We start from the raw sequence: 22,331 nt of genomic DNA on the forward strand, positions 1-22,331 counted from the left end.
CAAACTGTTTAAATTCTGAACTTTCTTAGATTCTGTAAAAGAAATATAATAAATTATGTTTTTGCAACCAGTTCTCAGTAACAGAGTGTAAAAATCTCATTTAAAATGGGTTAAGTTGGCTGGTTTTTTTCTAGACAACGTCTCTTCATCCCTACAGTTTTATAGGGTAAAATTTAAAATTTTACACAGAAATGATGGATGGATGGATGGATGGAATAAAGAAAAAAAAGTATGCTTTAAGACTTTTGCACAATAGAAGCCCTCCCAGCAGAAGCTTCTGTTTGTAATGAATGCCAGAGAAAACTAACTGCCACTTTCACCCAGCATGTTACTCTGCAGTCATAAAGAGATGATCTCATTCAGATCCTTTTAGCTAACGACCCGAATTCATCCATCAGTGGAAACGATGAATAATGACTCCAGAAAAAAAAACAGAAAAATGAGCCAAAATGAACACAACTTTTAATTTAATATCTGAAAAAGTGATGGCAACATGTACTTCTTATACTCCTTATTTAAATGCCTAATTGATTAACGTGAAATCCATTTATTTCTGTCGCTGTTTAATCTGCAGATGATTCCCTCCTGAACTGAACCAGCCAGCTTTTGGATAATGATAGTTTGACCCTCAGAAAGTCTTTTGTGTTCAGGCTGAGAGTCTTTGACTGGGACCGTTCAGATTTCACACACAAACCTCAGAGTGACCCCTGAGCGTGTACTCTGATGATCAGACCTGTTTTCCTCTTTGTGGCGTTCTGAGTGACTCTAAAGGTCAGCTGTCATCAGGAGTTTCTGCCGACACGCTTGTTAAAGAGTGGCACCGCTCTGCCTAACCTCTGCTTCAACTTTTAAAATCTGGAGTTCCAGCTCCTTTAGCTAACAAGCTATTGTTAGCATGTTAACTAACAGGAGAATCTTAAAATGTAAGATTCTCTCCAAATCATGGAGAAAACATAGGATGTGTGGGATTAGATCTGGAGTATTAACTCTACTAGCTAACATGCTAATGTTAACATTCTCGGTAAGGTAAGGTAATTTTATTTATATAGCACACTTTCAGCAACAAGGCAATTCAAAGTGCTTTGAATGAATTAGAGGAAATACAAACAAAACAACAATACCATAAGGGAAGATAAACATATTATGTATCCCATGATTCCTCCAAATGGTGGAGGAATCATGGGATCTCTGGGATAAGATCTGGTGTTTTAACTCCACCAGCTAACATGCTTTAGCTAACAGGAGAATTTAAAGCATACCACATGTCCCATGATTCCTCCAAATTCAGCTGTAATGTGAGTTTGTGGAAGCAACTTCTGTTTCCTCAGTGTTTACTTTGTTTGTCCCGCCCCAGTTCCTCCAGGTAACCCCGTCATCGAGGCCAAGGATGAGGTGCTGAGCGAGGGAAACGAGACAGAGATGACCTGCACCGCCATGAGCAGCAAGCCTGCAGCCACCATCAAATGGATGAAGGGAGATAAGGAGCTGAAAGGTGGGGGGTGAAAAGACACCATCACTGCTTCAGGCTAATATCATATGTATCTGGATACAATCTCAATCAGCCAGTAGATACAGTTTTATTGGGTGAATGCTGCAGGGATTGACACTGAGTTCCTGTTGTTTTTTTACAACATTGTCTACATTATAAGCATACTTATAATACTTATAGGTATAATAGATGTAGGTTATTTTCTGTTAACTTGCTATTGTTAGCCAATGTATATAGGTTACATTTTAGCTTATATACTTAATGAACTAAATTAATGTTGGTATTCATGCTAGGGATATTTTTCATGCTACTGTTAGCATTTAGCTATTTTATTTGTATTATCGTCCTTCTAGGGAATTGTAATGTTCATTAATATGGTAGTGACAGCACCTGTGCTAACTTTAGCATTTTTAGCTAATATCAGCATTTTAGCTCAATTTAGCTTATACACTGCTGCTAGCATATGACATGAAGTAGGTTACTGTTAGTCAACATGCTAATGTTAGCCCAGATGTTATGGGTGGTATTTCATCTCATGTTAGCTTTTTAGGATATTTCAGAAGTTTCACTGTTGTTCTCAAACTTGATGTAAGAAGTTAATGTTACATGCAACCTTTAGCACTTCAGCTAACATTAGCATTTTGCCAGATTTTAGCTTTAAACTCTATTCTTTTAATACTAGATGAACAAACATGTCAGCAAGATGTTGACATTTTGGAAACTGAACCTCGCACACAACTGTTAGCATACACCATGGAGTTGGTATTCATACTATACTATACTATACTATACTATACTCTTAGCATTTTAGCTAATATTAGGATTTTAATTATCTGTGGTTTATACACTGTCAGCATGATAGGAGAAAATGAATGTTAGACTACATGTCCTAGAGTTTTAGTTAACAGAAGAATTTTAGAAAATTGTAGCGTGCAAGCAAATGTCTCCATACTAGATGGATTAAGTGAATGCTAGCCAACATTTTAGCTATGAACAGAATAGCCAATTTTTGATTGTCATTTTTTTCTATTCTAGATGCAGTAATTTAATCCCAGTCAACACTCATGATAAAATTAACATTTTAGCTAACATTAGCATTTTTACTAATTTAATTCAAGCTTTCTTGCTACAGTTGATTGTACTACTGAAATACAATGCAGACAGATTTAGCACACCACAAAATGCGTGCTAAATTTTTAATACTATAAAATAGTATTAATATAAAATAAAGTTTTTGTTTTTTTATCAAAAAGCATTATGATATAATTGTACACTGAGATTCAAATGGAACTGTAAAAATCTCATGTTTTAATAGTTTGAACGTGTCGGCCATTTTGTTGATTGACCATAAATGTGCAAAAAAAAATAATATATCAGGGGTTTTGAGTATCTACATAAACAGCTTGCCGTAGTTTTTCCGGCATTCTGTAGGAGCCTCTTTTGAGTCGCTCTTTGTTTGGCACCTTGCTACTGCGTAGAGTGACCGTACCTGGAGTTTTGCTACAAAACGCATCGCTCTCACGATCTTTGGTGCACGCAAGCCTCTCCACCACGACAAGGTGGCGACTCTCCAGAGAGGAACCATTCACACCAACACACTCACACACACGCTCAATTCACTGGAAAGACATCTTTGGTCTAGGTGGGTGAACCCCGGGTACCCGGGAAAACCCACACCAGCATGCTGCAATGCTAGCAATGCTACCTAGTTTTTGAAAATTTGGGGTCTTTCACAGTCTCTCTCACTCCATCACATACAAACCCAGTCACACACACAAACACACAAAAAAATATACATTTTAAAAAATATTTCTATCTAATCTATTGAATATTAATAAAAAAATATATATATATATCCCAGCCCCGGATGCAGCCTGTGATGTTGGTTCCTTTCTAGCTCAAACAGGCGCAGAAACCGCTCCTTTTCCCCTGCTTGACTTCCTTCTCAATCTTAACGGTCTTGTCGCTGATCTCTGTTATCTTTGTGTGGAGCTGATTGTTCAGCGCCGCCTGGTCCTGCAGCTCCTTCCTCAGGCGCTCCAGCTCGGTTTTATACCTGCTTTCATTGTCGCCGCATTTTTGTTTGAGGGCCGTGATCTCCTGCTGGAAGTCGTTCTTCTCGGCTCTCAGTTGGTTTATGACCTCTCTGTCGTCGTTGAGGTTATCCTCCAACGTTCGCAGCTGTTCTCGCATGATCAGAACGTCGGTTTCGAACCTGGAGCTGATTTCCTGGTGGGAAATTTTGACCACCTCCAGCTCTCTGTGCAGAAACGACTCGATCTCTTCACACGTTCCTATTGCAGAGGGAAATAGAGACTCGTCGCCGTGTATCAGCTGTCCAAGATCTTCTCCCAGAGTAAGAGAGTCACAGCCGTCGTCCTCGTCAAACTCGTCCAGGGAACTGGTTGTGTCATCCGCCGTTTGTTCCAGCATCATCTGCATGTTCAGAGAGATTGAGTTGTTCATGCCCTGAGACTCCTCCATGGCCATCTTGGAGTCTCTGTCTGTGTTCAGGTTCAGGTCCTCCCCCAGCGTGTCCAGCTCCAGCTTCAGCATGAAGACGTCCGGCTGGTACTGGATCACCTCGTTGCTTGAAAGTTTGAATTCCAGCAGCTCTGGTTGGAGATAGTTTGCCATTTTTGTCCTCGAAAACGGTGAGATCTCAAACGTGGAAAAGAACAGTAGCGACAGTCGCTGTTGGTTTGTGCGCTCTCGGTGGTTCACAAACCGCAATGAGACTTCAAAGGAACTGGTGTGACATCATCATGTGATGTCACAGTGCTGCTCACATCATGATGTTCCACTGTGGTCTTAGTTTTGTTCAAAATCAGCTGTTATTTAGTGAGGCCCTTTATTTTTGACAATAGTTACATTACAGTAAGAAATGTATCTAATAAAATAGACAGTAATAAATAAAACATCAGAAATACTTTAATAATCTGAAAGGGAAATTATGCCTGTCACAATAAAAAAGTTTTCTGCACGATAAATTGTCCCAGTAATTATTGCGATAAACGATGATATTGTTGTTTTGATAACATTTTCAGGTAATACGTTGATGATGACATCATAATGCAAATTTGACCGCTTTAATTTTTAATTAACACTTCACACTGGAACTGGAAGATATTTTAAATATCCAACATAAAATACAACCAACCAAAAACAACAAATAAAATGAATTATGAATTCTCTGTAAACAGAGTTACCCTTCCAAAAATATTAATCTGCAGAATGAAAATGATTGAGTTCATTGTAATTTACTGTGTGATTAATTGATTTATTGCAACAACTTTGTGCCAAGAGTTGATGGAGATGCTGAGTGTCCAAGGAATAAACTATGTGAATTATAATCTGTTAGTTAAATCAAGCATAATATGCTTTTATACTTTAAATGTCTAAATCTGTGTTTTAAGTTTTAGTTCATTTGAATATTAGACAATGTAGCAAAGGAAGGACTTTAGTGATGAACTTTCAGGTTGAATAAAAGATTATACTGTTACAAACATTAATGTTTGCAACTTAAAATATTGGCTACATCTAAAATAAACAGCATATGATAAAACAAAAGCACAGTTTTAGTCAGTATTTAAAACGTACTCATTTTTAAAATTAGACTCATAATATTAACTCCCTAACAACTTCTCTTTCGTCTTACGCTCTTGTTGAGCTGCCGTTCATTAACACACTGACTGGAAATTGAATTTTCAAAATAAAAGCATCAAACACCAAAACTAAAAGTTAATCTTTCATAAAACTAAGTAAAGGCGATAAGCACCAAAGAGAGATAAAAAAACAAGCAAAGAAGTTCATTTGGGTTTATGTAATAACTGTTGTAATTTTATTTTTATGTAGTTTACGGTTTAACCAGCTCGTCCTCGTAATGCGCCAGGCAATAAATAACGATCCCACGAACAGATTCAGCACTTTTTCTGCCAGCGCTTCTTCATTTTCCTTCGCAGCCATTAGAACAATCCGTTAGTGTTTCCTGTTTGCGTTTCCATGAAAGCCTCAGCGACGTGTGGAGGTGTCCGCGGCTCGCCGCCCGGCGCCCTCACAGCCTGCATGCCATCATCAAAGGCAGCGGCGCTTCAGAAGAGCAGGTCGAGCTGAGGGAGGAACAGGCCCCCTGCTGGGCGGCTCCACCTCAGCAGCCGGCCTCCGGCTCTGCAGAGACTTTCAAACAAACATCCAATCAGGAGCTGAGCTGCAGGCGTCACAATGCGGCACATTAACCCCAACACGGCACCGATCCATGCTGCACCATCTGGTTCAGCTCAGACTTGGTGCACTCAGGGGCGTGTCTAGGTTTTTAGTGTCCAGGTTGGTCCTTAGGGGGGCCACTGCAGTCTGAAATTACAACAGACAGTGTCAACTATTTATTTAATTAAACAAACAAACACATGTTTGAGGCAGAATTTATGCTAAATGAAAGTGATAATTATTGAATAGTGAGTAAAAAAAAATGATGATCTCATGTATTTACATGTAAGTCTTAATTAATATGTCATGTCTCATTTTTAAAAAATAAAGTTGAATCAGCAAAACAACATGTTATTAAACAACAAAAGGAGCATTTCATATCTGCTGATATGCAGGGCAGACAAAAGTTTTTACAATACAAAGTGAAAAACATTTTCCCGTAAGTGAAACAATCTGCCACGTTTTCATCAATATTAAAGGATTATTGACTTTAAGCGCAGTCCTATTTTATGATTTGTCTTATTTCAAGTGCGCTAAGATATTTGGACAAGAAAGTAGACAAATAATACTTGGTAAGATTTTGTGGTTTTGCAGTGTATCAAAAATTATTTTATGTCCTAAATTATGTAGATTTAACAAAAAAGCAAAATAAACACCTAAGCGGGTAAATACTTTCTGTCTTTGTTTTAAAAGGCTCTTCCTAAATGACGCTGTCGGACAGTTCAGCTAAAATTCAAACCCAAAATATCTGAGACATTTTCTATCACACCTCTGCTTTCATCTCCATTTCAAAACTGTTTGAAAAAGGCAGTTTTATCAGCTGCAGCACCGAATCCGACTCTGCTTACTGTCACTCCCAGAAAGCTTTTTATTTAAAAACGGAAAAAAACACAAACAGTGGCTGTGCATTAGAGCGAGTGCATCTGTCTGGATGTGTAACTGCATAACCAACGCAGTTACAGGGACGTCCTGTCACCTCTAACTGCCTCTGAGAGTCATTATTTTATCTGCAGACAGAACCCAAATCACAGCGCAGACATTATCTTTCACTTACATCTCAGAAAATCTCATCAGACGCCATCAGGGTTATGAAATCAGGCGTTTCCACGGCGTCACATGCAGAGATGAAAAGAGGATCAGTTTGAGCTTCGTTTGGTTCCATGAAAAACAAAACGAGAAACAAACACGACTGCATGTCAGTACAGTAAAATATCCTCAGAAAGTTAATTAATAACTGAATGATTTTTTCAAAGTAAAATAATTTATTTTCTCAGGATGTTATTGCATTAGACTGATAAAAAAAATGAGATAAATCACAAAATTTCATTGCTGAAGAAGCTTGATGTTCATGGACTGCTGCCTTCCAGTATATTGTAGGAAAGTTAAGAGGAAGGAAAACATGTGTAGCTTTTAGAGGGAGTGCGAAGCAAGGCCAATGGAGGAGATTGATCTGATGAGGTTTCTGTCTGCTGATGAGCTTTATGGAGGTGCTGGTGTCATTTCCCAGCTGGACCTGGTACCGACTCACACAGTAGCAATCAAATCACCATGGCAACAGCAGAAAGGAGTCCTGGCCAGAACCACATAGAAAATCTATGAATATTATCAAGAGGCAGATGAGCTGAAGGATCTGTCAAAGCAGCCTGGGCTTCCAGAACCTCAGCAGAACCACAGCAGGTTCTCCTCCTCGAGATTCACTCAAATCGTTTCATTTTTGTGCTTCCATTTGGGTTTCCACTGCTTCTAGAAACAACCACTGTGCTTAAAAAAATCAGCCAGCTGGTCTTTAGCAATAAGTTAATATTTTGAGTTAATATTCAATGTTTTAATATTAAGTTCATGTTTTCTGGCGTCTGGAAAATGAGCTGTTTCAGAAACCAACGCAATGTAATGTCACAAATCAGGAGCCACTGCCCTCACCTAGTAGGCCCAGCCTGTTACCTAGCAACCCAAACAGAACTCTGCCCATTACCTGGCAACCCAAATGGAACTCTGCCCGTTACCTGGCAACCCAAACGGAACGCTGCCCATTACCTGGCAACCCAGACGGAACTCTGCCCGTTACCTGGCAACCCAAACGGAACTCTGCCCGTTACCTGGCAACCCAAGCAGAGGCCCTAAAACAGCCCATTCTGAAATGAGCTGAAACCAGACTAAAATCTCATTATCTGAATGATCTTTTGTGAAAACTGTAACATGTTTTATTTAGCTCATAAACCAAGCACAACCTGTTCAAGGAATCTTAAAATATAACCTTTAAACTTTTATATTTTTAATCTTTCTGCATTTTTATTTACTTTTTTACTTAAACTGAGAATCCATCAGAGCATCAAACGATAATTTACCCGACTTTAAGCAGCAACTCACCAGATTTCACCATGCAATGATTTTTTTTATATATATATGTATATATTTATATAAGTTTGTTGGAAGTTATTGTCTAAACTTAGCCGTGTAGATGTGTTCGAGGAGGCGTGGGCACCGGGTGCTTCATGAGGTCTTCTTCTTCTTGACACATTAGAATTAGCGCTAGCCGAGGCTTTAGCTTGAGGAAAATAACCGACTGTGATGCAGTGAAACTTCTGAAGAGGTGGATTCACGCTTCTGCGGCTTTGACCTCACAAACAGCTTTACAGAGGCCGTAAAACACGGGACGGTACGCTTCACTCGTATTTTCTGAGTCTGTAGAGTCACTTTGGACAGGTAATTATGTTTAGACAATTGAAAACAGGATTTAATCGTATGTAAGCAGATGAATCAAAGTGTTTTACTGTTTACCAGGATTTAAATGGATAAAGAGGTAACCAATAACCAGAGCAGATGTAAAATACAGATTTCTTTTAGATGGCTTCATTCCCCTGTTTTTCTCTCAATTTAAACAAAAGTTTCCTTCTTTCACCAAGTATTCCCTAATCAGTTATCGGGATGTTCATCGAGTTCACATCAAATCTCAGCTCAAATCAGCTGCCGGGACCCAAGCGCCAAAGAACTGTTATTCATTCCTGTCATTAAATCTTTTAATTGTTCCTTTTTCTTTGTCTGAGTCTCTCCGGATTGAAATCTTATAATTTACTTAAAAATTCAGACGTTAACAGGATCACATGATACAAAAATATATTTCTGAAGAATCCCAGAACATTTGACCCACGTCAAAAACTATTCTGCCAAACACTGAAAAAACTGTTAAAGCACTGAATAAAAAAAAAAACTAAATTTCTCTTAGACCCTGTTTAACCTGAAACAGGAAAAGTTTAGTTGGAATTCACACCACTGACCAAATAATTGCACATTTTGGTATTTAGGAAATTCAATTGCTTAATAGAAACACCAATTTTGAAAAACTGAAATTTTGCGCACATTTAGTGAGAAACAAGATGTTGTATGTCTGTTATATATAAATATCTGGTTTCCTCATAAAGACTTAAATATTTTTTAGATGCTCCTTTCAGACTCATTTTCCAATTAAACGTATTCAGTCTAATTCCTCTAATTCAGACTCATGTTTCAGTGAAGTTTGCTTTAATGTTCTGCAGATAACAATCCGATCCAATCATCTGTTTCTACATCCACAGATCCTTTATCTTATTTATATCCTTCCCCTTTTATCCTGTGAGTTTCTGTGATTTATATCCCGACTCGTCACGCTAACAATACGGTGAAAGTCGCATAAAAACAGCGGTCCTCGCTGCCCAGGTCGCTTCCTTCTGCTCTTTTAAGGCCGACAGAAATAAGGTTTTTTATTGACTGACAGGGAGCAGAGGAGCCATTAGACTGCAGAGCTGAGAGGCGACCACGGGGCGATTTCAATTACCCTGCTCTGCCCCGGCAGGAAGTCCCCACAAACAGATAAAACAACAATCAGGGCAAAGTATGCGGTGCAGTTCCAGGGATGTAATGTAGATTTTGCACATTTTTTTTACCTCTTTCCTGCAACAGGCTATTGCAGCAAGGGGGGAAAAAGGAGTAGTAAACGTACACTAAAAGAACTCAGAAATTTCTGAGCATGAAAAGTTGAAAACTTGCTAGAAATAAATCAAATTGTGAAATTAATCTCAGAAATGGTCTAGAAGAGAACTGGGATGTTTTTGAGTTTCAAAAGGCACAATTTTGACTTTTGGAAATTTTCTGACTTTCAAAGTAAAACATTTTCAACTTTTGAAATTCAGAAATTTTTGATGTTATGTTTTGTGTAGAAAATTTCTGAAATGAATCTCAAAATTTCAGATGTTTTGCTAGGAAATTTTCAACCTTTCAAGCTCCGACATTTCCTGTTTTTTTTTTTTGTTTTGTTTTGTTTTGTTTTGTTTATTTTAGAAAATTTCTGAAATTAATCTAAAAAATTTATTTTTTTCTAATTTTCAAACTCTGAAATTTCCTTGTCATTTATAGATAATGTATCTCCAAATGTCCAAGTGTTTTTGTGGAAATGTTACTCCTCCTTTTTCCACTATTCTACAACGCTCTGATTGGTTGTTAGCTAAAAATCTGTTAATATTTTTCAAATATTTGCTGACTTTACCTGTTTGTCTTCGCTAACCAGGAACAGTCAAGACTCGACTGAATTTTTCTGAGAAAATATGACGTAGCTCCTCCACCTCCGTCTACTTCCTGGAGGACGTTGAGCGCTCAGGTTTTAGTCAAACCCATTTTGCTTCACATTGTCTCTGCTTGAACAGATAAATATTTGATGCTGCACAGTTTGACAGCTCAGCCGTCCATCTTTTGAAATGACTTTGTCCCAGAGATCCGGGCGCCGTTCGGGTTGGGCTCCATGCCGCGCGCAGGAGGGCCCCTCCATTTTATCTCTACATAGCACAAATGGATGTTGAGTTAGCATCTGGATGGAGGATGATGAATTAATCAGTGTGGGAGGAGAATAAAGTGACAGGTACTCAGCACCTAAAACCTTCCAGCTGAGCTGTACTTGCTCTGATTCGGCCCGTAGGAGCCGGTCTAAACGCGACGCGGGGAGAAGACGGCATCGTTCAACTGTGAAGAGTTTTTTTTAGCTGATGGCAGATGGGAAAAGGAAGGATAGGCAGGAAATAAGATGGCAGCTCATTAATCAGCCCAATAACTTCACACTTTCTGCTAATTTCACCTTCTTCTCTGAAACCTTTCTACAGGTTTGTGCTCACATTGGAGCAGGAGACTTTGTTTTTAAATGTAAAAGCATTTTAGGATTAAAAACATGAACTGAAGGATTGTGCGACAGTGTTGTTCGCTGATTTGATCCTCATCCTGATGTTAAATGGATCCGAAACAAAATAACAAGTCGCAGATCATCTACCAGGTTAGCAGCTGAATTTAGTAGAAATGATCTTTCTGCATGTTAAATATTTTATTGCTAGGAGTACCAAAGTAATGGAGAACCAACAGATCCAACAGTCATAACACCAGTGGTCTCCAAGCTTATTTTGTTAAACATTTAGCTACAAAAACATCCAGCTATGCAGCTTAATATAACTAAATGTATTGCTGTATTTCCTATAGGCAAACCCAAAGTGGAGCTGAGCTACGATAAGATGTACACCGTGACGAGCCGGGTGACGTTCGCCGTCAGTAAGGAGGACGACGGCGTCCCAGTCATCTGCATCGTGGAACATCCTGCGGTCAAAGACTTCCTGGCGCGCAAATTCCTGGAGGTGCAATGTGAGTCCAGCAGCTTCCCACATATAATCCTGTTAAAACAAAAAGCTTGGTTTTTATCTCCGTTTTGTTCCCGTAAGTGTTATAAAGGCAGTCAAATACCTGTTTTCACTTCACCTTAGTGCACTCTCTGCATTAGCAGCTCCACTTTTTAAAGAGGGGTTCTGTGGAAGCAGCATAATGCAGCAGAGAGTGTTACCTCTGCAGCTTCTGACAGTAGAAGAAGGCTTTGAACGCTGCTTTTGTTTTTAATAGCAATGCTGCAGTCAGTAAATGTTGCTTCGTCCAAATATTCAGCACCGCAGTCCGTTGTTTACTTTTAAAAATGGCTCCTTTTACGGGGCTGAAAACAGACAGAGCAGAACCAAGAGGAAAACCAACCAGGCAAAAATTATATGTTTCAGTCTGATGTTCAGATTTGTAATAAACCAGTTTTCATGTCTTTATCACTTCAAACTTTTTGCTTTTTTTAATTGTAACCTTGATTTTTGTTTTTTTTTGTTTTTTTTGTTATTGGAGGTGAAACATTTAAATAAAAACCAGACGTGGCTTGTAGGTTCTGTTATCCTTCAACTACAACTATGGTGGCATATTAGGGCCATTATAGACGAAAATATTAAAAGAGAAGAGTGAATTTTCACCAAGAAACTGAAAAATTTTGAGATTAATTTCAGAAATTTTCTAGAAAAACAAGGAAATTTCTGAGCTTCTAAAATAGAAACATTTTGCATTGCTGAGTTTAAAATTAAAAAAGCATTCAAGAAGATACTCAGATTATTTAAATTAATCTCAGAAATCTTCTAGAAGAAATTTGAATTTCAAAAGTGAAAAATGTTTTCACTTTTGAAAAAAAGTGAAAAAATGTTTCTGAGATGTTTATCTCAGAAACATTAGGAATTTTATAGAAAAAACAAGGACATTTCTCCACTCCAAAAGTCAAATATTTGCTACAAGAAACTCAGAAATCTTTAGATTAATCTCAGATATTTGATAAGAAAAACATAATAGTCACTGAATTTAAAAGGTCAAAAATTTGCTCGAAAAGTGAAATTTTGAGATAAATTTCAGAAATTTTCTAGAAAAAAACTTGGAAATTTCTTGGTTTCAAAAATGTTTGACTTTGATTAATCTCAAAATTTTTTTGATGGAAGTTTACTCTTGTCTCTATCTGCAGTGTCTCTTGCATGCTGTCACACTCAAAGGAGGGAAATAAAGATAAAACACTCACTGATGTGTTGAAGATCAAATCTCATCAGATTACATAAATGTGAGGTTTCCTAAGCAGAAAAGTCATTTAAAAATTCAGTTTTCTTTGAAGATTTAAAGTCGGCTCCATGTTCCGGTGGAGATGTGATCAAAAGTGCCGGCATAGAAAAATCTTTGTCTGATCCAGAAAATCTTTGGATTTCTATAATTATGAATGAATACTCAAGGTTCCGATGGAGTCTGGAAAAATCTGGAATTAGATTCCAGTGTTTTCCAAATCTGAATAATATTAGAAAACAAATAAAGAAATAATATTTCTGATCAGAGTTTATATATTCAGAACAATCCTGGAGGAAATTCAGTTTTTCTCCAGTTTTGTTTATGTCTGTAAATATTCATAAAATATAAACTGATCAGTTTCTATGATCTGATTTGCAGAAATGTGTTTAATTTAGGGGCAGAATGTTGATTTCCCTTTTTTTTCACTTTGAATCCCCAACATTTGATCAAAGTTGATCTCACTGCATGCGAGTTGCTCCCAGTTTGAGCTGGAAAACTAATCACCCTCCATCCATCAGGGATCAAACGGCAACACTCGCACTTTTGACGCGTTGGGAGTGAAAGAGGAACACACCCCGGCGAGTTCGTCGACATCAAAGCACCTCCGTGTCCAAAAAGGACAACACGTAGACAAAAAAGATGTCAAGCCTCCGCGGGGGGGCGGCAGCCGCGCCATAAAGAGAAAACCTGATGAGGACGAACACAACGGATCCACCAGCCAACCACTCGGAAATATTCACCACGATCAGACCAACTTCTGCAACTTTTACACCCTAAAGAGACGTTTTTACTCTCAGACCAGACAAATGAAACTCCAAATTGTTGCACTGCTTTTTGAAACTTCTAACTCTAGATGCATTTACTGTAGGAAATGTGCTGTTATTTTTAAAGAATCGCAATTTTCTTTCTAGCTTGAGGATTTAAAGTTAAGATGAACATTTAATTTTGCATATATTGTTTTCCATGGGATGGAAAATGATGTAAAAAAATCAAAAAGGTCATAGATTCCAACCTAATGACAAAAAAACAGACATAAAAACATATTACTAGTACTTTCCAACCAAAAGAACCATTTTACTCTCACACCAGCCAAATAAAGCTCAAAAATATCACACAACTATTGAAAAAAGACAACTTATAACTTCAGATAAAACTACTATTGGAGATTTCATTTCTATTTTTAGAATTAAAAGTAAAGACAAACATAAAACATAATAAAAAGAAGATGGATATGTGTTTCTGTGGGATGGAAAATGAGGTAAAATATAGAAAAAGCACATAGATTCTAACTTAATTGTGAGAAAGATAGATCTAGTACTAATAATACCACAACATTAAGTTGTGGAAACTCAATGCAAATCCTGTGTGAATAAACTTCTAAAAAACTGAAAAACCTGCATTAAAAAAAATGCATTCACCAATTAGTGCACACAAAATAAACATTACAGACTAACAGGAGATTCAAGGATTTCTCAGACATGCATGAAAGAATCAGTTAACACAGAGTGTGCTTTTGATGAAGGAATAAAATTATAATATGATGGAAAGCTCAGAAAAAGTTGATTTTACATGACACTGGCCCTTTAAGGCTGTCAGGGAAAGTCAGGCCAGCATAACTGACCTACTTCCTGCTTTCTCAATGTTTTTCTTTATTATTATTAAAACCTTGTTATCTGGCTGTGATGGTGAAGATGATCTTCAGAGTCTTTGTGTCATTTTACCAAATCACAGATATTCCTGAATCAATGCATAGCAACGACGGATGTCACAATAAGTCATGTGATTTCCAACCCACGAACACACGCCAACAGAAACTCGCTGTAGGAACTGTAGGCTGTCAGAGCGACCTGGAGACGCCGGGCGTCCTTCATGTTTATGGGTCCGAGATGACAAGGTCAGACGAGTGGAAGCAGGAAAAAGTTGCCTCAGAGTCTGAACTGCATGAAAAAGCCAAAGGGCTGCTGAGTGGATGCTGGCGAGCCCACTGAGCTGGCGGCGCGCCCGCCTGCCGTCCATCAGCAGGAAGCGGACAGACGGACAACCAGGTTTCTGTTGTTTATGGCTGAGGAGGTCGGACGGCCTTTTGTGGAGCTTTTCTGCCGTGGCTCAGGCCTGATTAAAAACACCAGGATCAAACAGGAACCTTTAGGCCACAACAAGAGCGGTTTACATCACCGGCAGGAAGTTATGATTCCTCCTCTCTGCAGACGTTCAGATCCAACCCAGATATTTTTCTCTTTATGAAGAGGTGGATCAAATCTGAAAACTATTCCGTTGTGTGTTCATCAGAAAAAAAGATGCATTCAGTACAGAGCTTTGTAAAAGTATGTACACCCCCTGAACTCGTCACCAAACACAGACTCCAGTGGATTTTATGCGATGAACCAACACATCGCAGGTGGAACAGAGTGATCCATGTTCTTCTGGGGTTTGTTTTCTCCAGCTCTGAACATCTACAGACCGAATCTTTGGTCCGTTCTTTATTTTGTAAATAAATTTATAATGATGTAGTGTTTAGTGTATTCTTAGAAAACATTTTGTTTGGAATATCTCAAATAAGAAGCGTATCACCCTGGAATGTTTGCAGTTTAGCTTTGGATTTATTGGCTTCTCCATCTGTTGGATGGAATCACATATGAACTTTCCAAAATGAGGCTTAAGTTCTGGTTAGATTAGAACATCTTCTTGTTTGGTCCTTCTCCCAATATAATATGTCCAGTTTAAGCTTCTCCGGCTCTGAAGCGCCATCTTCTGTTTTCTGGTAGAACTTTTCCTTTTGCCCTTTGCAGGTTGACTTCTGGTGAGGCCCAGCTAACATTTTGACCCCTAAAGGTTTATTCCATGCTTTGGTTTGCAGTTCGTTTAGAATCCGTTTAGGATGCAGCTCCAGAACAGCCGTCCACGGTTCAGAGAGCAGGAAGTGTAGAGGAAAAACGCCTTGAATGTAATTTTATTGTTTATGTCAAGCTGATTCCACCGAGGCTAAGCTGGTGCTGCTTGTTGTTTTTGTTGGTTTCTCAATAAAGGTTCCTTTGAGCAGCATAAAATTGACCGCCTCTCACTCAAACGCAGCCGAGGCGAGTCATGGATGTTGCTCTGATTGTTGCATCTTTTGTTATGTCTGTTGGGAACCTCAGATTGCTCGCTCTGTTTGCTTGAAGCAGCAGCTTTTCCACACATTCTGCTCCTTACGTTTCCCTTTAGCAGGACGCTAAACATTAGCAGTCAGTTCTGCTTGAATGGGCTTCCTCATTCTGCTTTTCATCTTTTAAAGGACCCAGATTCTCCATCGTCTTTGATTTCGACCTAAAACCAGTAGACGCTGTAAATGTACGCAAAACTTTCGAAATTCTGCTAAAAACAAAAACATTTTTTGCAATTGTTTTTGTGAAAATCCCCCCACAATTTTGCAATTATAGTGTTTCTATTAAACAGGAAACAAATTTAAAATCACATGTGAATAAATTTGTTCAAGTTAAAAAAACATGCAGCACCATCTTGCTCTTACCACTTCCTGCATTTTTCCACCAATGACTCGTGTGATGTGGAAAAATGTTTCCATTGTAATTTTGTGAAATAAAAAAAATAAAGAACACCTCACTGCAGGGCAAAAACTTTTTTTTAAAATTTATTTTCATAATTCCAATTTGTTTGATTTTTTGGTAAATAGAATATTTGTCTCCAGAGTTCAGTTGTCTTGGTGTCTTGCCCAACACAAGAAGTTTGGTTTAACTTTGCATGATGTGATTTTTTTCTTTGTATTGTACATAAAGTACAATTTTTGGAGCTATCAAGCCTTGTGGGTCTGTTTTTCCCCTTCCTGTGTCTTTTTCTTCTGAGTCATACGATCTTTTCTTGTTTTTCTCTCGTTGTTTCAGACAAACCAGAGGTGAAGATCGTGGTGGAATTTCCTCAGGGTTTGACAAGAGAAGGAGAAAACCTGGAGCTGACGTGTCAAGCCAAAGGCAAACCAAAGTAAGTCACTTTCAAACACTTTTTTCAACCAATCAGCTTTTTCCCAGGGGGGGCATGGCCCCTCCTGCTAAAAACTTGGGGGTGCCACTGCTCTGGGCTGCAGAGTCTCTGCCGGATCTCAGATGATCTGAGATTAGAACAATTTTAACATATCAAAGTTCAAACTGAAAACCACCAACAGAACCTGGAGCAAAAGCTTGGATTTGATTCCCTGAAGAAAAGGAGTCATTGGCACAATCTGTACATCCATCAATCCATTAGTCCATTGGTCCAACATCCATCCATCCATTGGTCCAACATCCATCCACCCATCCATCCATTGGTCCAACATACATACATACATACATACATAGGTCAATCATCCACCCATTTATTCACCCATCCATCCATTGTTCTGACATTCATCCGTCTGTTTGTCCACTTATCCATACATGTATCCATCCATCCATTGGTCCATCATTCAGCCATTGGTCCAACATCCATCCATTCATCCATCCATTGGTCCAACATACATACATACATACATACATAGGTCAATCATCCACCCATTTATTCACCCATCCATCCATTGTTCTGACATTCATCCGTCTGTCTGTCCACTTATCCATACATGTATCCATCCATCCATTGGTCCATCATTCAGCCATTGGTCCAACATCCATCCATTCATTCTTCCGTCCATCCCTCCTACAGTCCATTAATCCATTCATACATCTGTTCATCCCTCTGACCATCCGTTCATCTATCCATTGTGTAGGAACCTCCATTGACATCATCTTAACCACGTTTTGACATAAAAACGGTTCAGCTTTGTTTCAGTGAAAATCCCCACTGAGAAAACTGAATGTAGTTTAATTTATTATAAATGTTAAGCACATTGATCTTAATATCGTGTTTAAATAACTGGTAGCAAAGTCATATCAGGCCGAATGAATCTTTCAAGTTTAGCGTTATTTATTAAGCTTTATTTTCCTCTTTCTTGTTGAAGCTTTTTCTTTTCATCTGAAAAAGCTCAAGGCAGCAGCCGTTTAAGTAAAAATGACGCCATAAAATAAAGATTTTTCTGAGGAGCACGGTAAGAAGTTTTCTGTGTTTTACCTTGAGTTATTTCTCTGACATACTTCTGCGTGCCAGTGCTGAATCATTCTCCGACTCGGGAAGGAAATTATTTTTTTCCTCTCTTTATAGGAAGCAGTTAATATTAAATAACTCAGCACGCAGCTGCTCAGTACGTACAGTATCTGTAGCAGCTCATAAAGGAGATAAAATATTTCCTCTGTTCCTCTGGGTCCACTGAGTGAGAATCTATCACATGCTGGCCTTAAAACGCAGCTCTAAACTGTCTGCTTCACTCTGCTGCTCTACTGCATTTTCTGTATTATTTCTTAGCATTTTCTACCTAATTTTCCTGCTTCATTGTTCTTTATTGACAGCCTCTGAAGCCTTCAGAAGCTTCACTTTTTTGTTTTTAAACCCTGCATAGAATAATATTCTTAATATTCTGGGCATGCAACCTCAACTTGTACATTTTCAGATCACATAAAATCATGTAAATGTGCAGAATTTACAGTTTTAATGTTCATTTGATGCTCCGAAAACAGCGCTATGAAGCAAACATTTTCCCACATTTTAATGAGATATTATGCATGTATTTATGGAAAAGTCTTCACACATTTATGTTTATTTGTGTAAATTACATCCCAATTAAGAGTCGTGGCTTTCATGAATTAAATAGTGTTCGCTAAACTAGTGGTAACTTTTACTAAACTTGTTTTTAATTTGTTCAACTGTAAACACTTATACCATAAAATCCTGTTGCTGTTGAATTAATAATTGATAATCCATGTTATTTTTTGATAAAGTTACAGTAAACCTCTTTATTTTGACGGTTAATCACATAAAGCAAGTATCCATGAAGTGGTTTGTAGTTTAGTTCAGTTTTTCTCTTTGATAATTACAAACGTACAGCATGTTCCCATGAAGCTCTGGAGTATTTCCATATTAATTTAGTTTTGTTTAGTTCCAATGACTAACACCTCAGGCAATGACTAACACCTCAGGCAATTACAAATAAATATTGAGTGTATTTAGACTTCTGGTTGCTGAACTTAGACTAAAGCATCTTTAAAGCCAAAAAATAGGAAACCATAAACCTGTTCTGTTTATCTGAGGTGATTTACAGATTTGCACTCTGCTAAAATTTGACTCTCTTGCTTATTTTTAAATCATATGTTGTGTCGACGATTAGCAACCTAACTAGTTAGCAACCACAGCTAGTTAGCAGCCATGCTACCGCTAAGCAGCACGGATCATACTTCTCAGAAAAATGGAGCGAGTCCCCTTCCTCTAATCTGGAGGTCTTCACATAGAACCTTTTTGAGTTTTGTGCCTCTGGTAAGGCAGAGTTTGCCATTTCACAACTTGTTTGGCCTTTTAGAGGACTAACTCTTTTTCAGAAGTGTCAAAAACCAACTTAAGTAAGTGTAAAAATCAGTTTATTTTTTTTTTTATTTTGCCATTTCCATTAATGTTTAATGAAGCAGTACTTCAAAAGGCGCTTAAAACTTTTGATGTAAACACAGCTAGTGACAAAGCACAGATCCCTCCTTCTTACCAAGCAAGTGGCAACAGTCTACAGATAACTACTGCAAGCTGTTGACGTTACAGCAATCCCTCACATGGAGCAAGCACGTGGCGACAGCTGAAATGAACAACTTCCATTTAACAGGAAGAACCTGACGAAAAATCTGGTTTGATTTTAGATTTGCAAATTGGCAAATTACAGATATAATATTGTTGCTATGGCCGATAACCGATATTTGCCAATATTATAAAGATTTCATTACCATTTCGAACCCATTGGAAAAAAAGAAGAGCCCAGAAACAAACGGCAACAAGATAAAGATAAATAAATTACTGAACTGACTCAGATATTTTAAAAATGACTGATATTGATCAGTACCGATGTTAGTGCTGATATATTGTGTATCCCTATAACAATAAATAATTATTACTGGCATTTACAAATTATTACATGAGCTCCTGGTCTTTCCGTCTGTGACCGTATTTTCATTTTAAAGGATAAAGTTGCAACTTACAAATAGTCAAGTACACAGTTAATGTGCTGTCTGCACCTTTAAAAGCATTCAGCATCCATATTGATCAAAAAACAAGTTATATTTTTAACTTCTTTAATGTGACAGCCACAAGTTTAGCAACTGATTTTTTTGGACCTTTTCCTCAAAACTGAAAAAATAAAATCAGCAATCACTTCTTTAAACACAGCATTTTCAAAAGGAGTTTCCATCGAGGATATGAATGTATAAACTGTTTTGACAAATGCAGTTAAATGTTGAGTTGTAGCAGAAACAGTTGAATCTTTTTTTTTTTTTTTCCCTTCTTGTTGGAAACTTACTGAGGCTTTTATGGGCGATAATTGATTCCTGCAAATGTCTGTCGGTGTCGTGTGAAAGCTCCTGCCCGTCTCTCATTAGGCAGCCATTTCGTACGTATCAGTGGCGAACGCAGGTGTTGGTTTGCTCAGATGACAGGTCTGTGTGATAGGAGATGTAATGGAGTGCAAATACAGCCATTAGCGAACGGGGGAGAATAAAAGAGCGAGTGCCTCGGGCAGAAGTCCCGCTGGACGGTTGAGGCCTCCGTATAGCTGGCAGCGTTTGCGTCGCTCCCGTTAATTTGTTGACGAGGTCGCTCAGATCTAAACAGAACAAAACAATCATTGGATGATGGTGGAGTTGTGAATATTATATGAAAGTGACCTAATGAGAGGAGAAACTGCAGCAAACAGAAAAACACAGAGACGTTATCGCTTCTGTTGGTTTTAAATGTCACTTCAAGGCAATTTATAAAATAAGAACAAGTTAATTTAATCATACATTAACTCCAATTGATCCCAGTTATGAAGTCGTGCATTTATTGCTTATTAAGAAACTGGAGTACTTTCTACAGATTCCATTTAACATATAATTACACAATTTGACATTTTGAAAATAAATTTGCTTAATGGAAACAAGTCAAATTCCAAAAAGCAATTATTTGATTAAAAAGTTTTGGCGCCAGGATGTGCTGATTAATTGGTTTATTTCACAAAACTGCAATACAGTCACTTTTTTCACATCACATGATCAACAACAGGATGTTACTACTGGCGAAAACCACGAGGAAGAAGACAACAGGAAGTAGTTGGATGCATGTTTCTTAATGACTTGAACAAAGTTATTAACATGAGATTTTAATTGCATTTCTTATTTAATAGAAACATCGCAATTGTGAAATTGTGTTTTCTTTTACATTAGCAGAGTATTGGCGAAGTTTTGGACACATTTGTGAAAGAAACACAGCAACTTAGTGGTAACTGCAGCTCCTTTAGTGGCTTCAAGTAGACCTGACCTTCCTGCATCATTTACGGCGCACGCCTCTGCTGTGGCAGCACTATGCTGTCGGGATCCTGTTCTGTGTTCATTTATCAACAAAATGAGCAACAATTTCAGTTCAGAGCCTCCTTTTTGCTGCTAAATTATTGAATAAGTAGATATATTTATTCAATAATTAAGAAGCAAATGGAGCTGATGCAGATTGATATTTTTTGTGTTTTTCTTTATATGAAATTTTCATTAACAAATTTATTTGTTATTGAAAACAATAAATGTTTTTTTTTCTTTTGTTAGCCATATTGTTTTTTTGTTCTGTCATAGTAAGTAGAGCCAGAAATCCCCAGTGACTTTTTGCTCAAAAGCAGACTCAATAATTAAATTGGGCTAAATCCAGTGAAGGGTTTTCAAGGACAGCTCTGGAAATAAAATAAAACTGATATCCTGACCAACAAGTTAGGAAACTGTTCTACTGAGACTCTGTTTTGGACCTTTGCAATTAAAATACGTGTTAATTAGTTGTGGAGCAGGAAAAAAATTCACCAAAATGTTATTTAGCATTTTTAGCTTGAGATAAAAGTTTGGACATCACTGCATTAAAATATTTGAAAGTAAAGCTTCAAATGTTTAAACCTTTATTCAGTGAAAAAAAAATCATTCATATTTTCATTAATTTATGCATTTTTTAAATAAAAACTCCTCAAAATGATTTTTAATCAGTTAAAATCCAGTTGAGCAGGACGCGGCGAAGTGAAACTCAGCTGAAACCTCCAGCTTTATTCCAGACATCCTAATCTGGAGCTGCCAGGGACGGTTTTTACTCTATGATCTGCTAAAGCGGGACACAACATGAGCACACAGACACAAAACACACAGATCAAAACACCATGTACCCCAACACACACACACACGCACACACACACCCCAACCCCACCGACCCCCACGGTTTTCAAACTTGGCATCGAGACAAGCGCTCCCTGTATTCATTTTCTAAAGATGAAAACACAATCAATACAGTGAGCCGGGAATTGGAAGTCATTTTCATTAGAGCTGCTGAGAGTTGTGTAGTCATTACACCAGATAGCGGCGCCGCGCCCGGCTGCAGGCGGCCATTTGTATTCCAGACGCCTGCCCTTCCTCTCTCCTTGCATCCCCATCTTACCTCTTTGGTCTATCTCTGTCTATCAGCCTCCACTGAATTCATTTCAGCTCCTCTCACAACATCCAGTCCACCTATAGAATATCTGCTCCATCAGAACTTATATTTTTGTTGACTTTTCTTCTGTCGGCCATTAAACACACTTGGGCTTTGCTTGTTTTGCTTCGGATTCTTTTTGGGTTGAATTTTTTTCTGCTTC

The 22,331-nt window shown here is 38.0% G+C and overlaps 1 protein-coding gene across 1 annotated transcript in view; it reads left to right on the forward strand.

The window, feature by feature from the left end:
* The window catches only part of cadm1a (cell adhesion molecule 1a), a 393,093-nt gene that overhangs the window by 304,215 nt on the left and 66,547 nt on the right, over window positions 1-22,331 (forward strand). Inside the window, exons 5-7 of the mRNA XM_088012458.1 lie at window positions 1,355-1,492; window positions 11,186-11,344; window positions 16,486-16,582. Coding sequence (XP_087868584.1) covers window positions 1,355-1,492; window positions 11,186-11,344; window positions 16,486-16,582 — 394 coding nt within the window. The remainder of the gene's footprint in view (window positions 1-1,354; window positions 1,493-11,185; window positions 11,345-16,485; window positions 16,583-22,331) is intronic.

The sequence above is a fragment of the Poecilia mexicana genome, unplaced genomic scaffold (genome assembly GCF_051168715.1).
Source record: "Poecilia mexicana isolate PSO_F unplaced genomic scaffold, ASM5116871v1 scaffold_14, whole genome shotgun sequence".
NCBI lineage: Eukaryota > Metazoa > Chordata > Actinopteri > Cyprinodontiformes > Poeciliidae > Poecilia > Poecilia mexicana.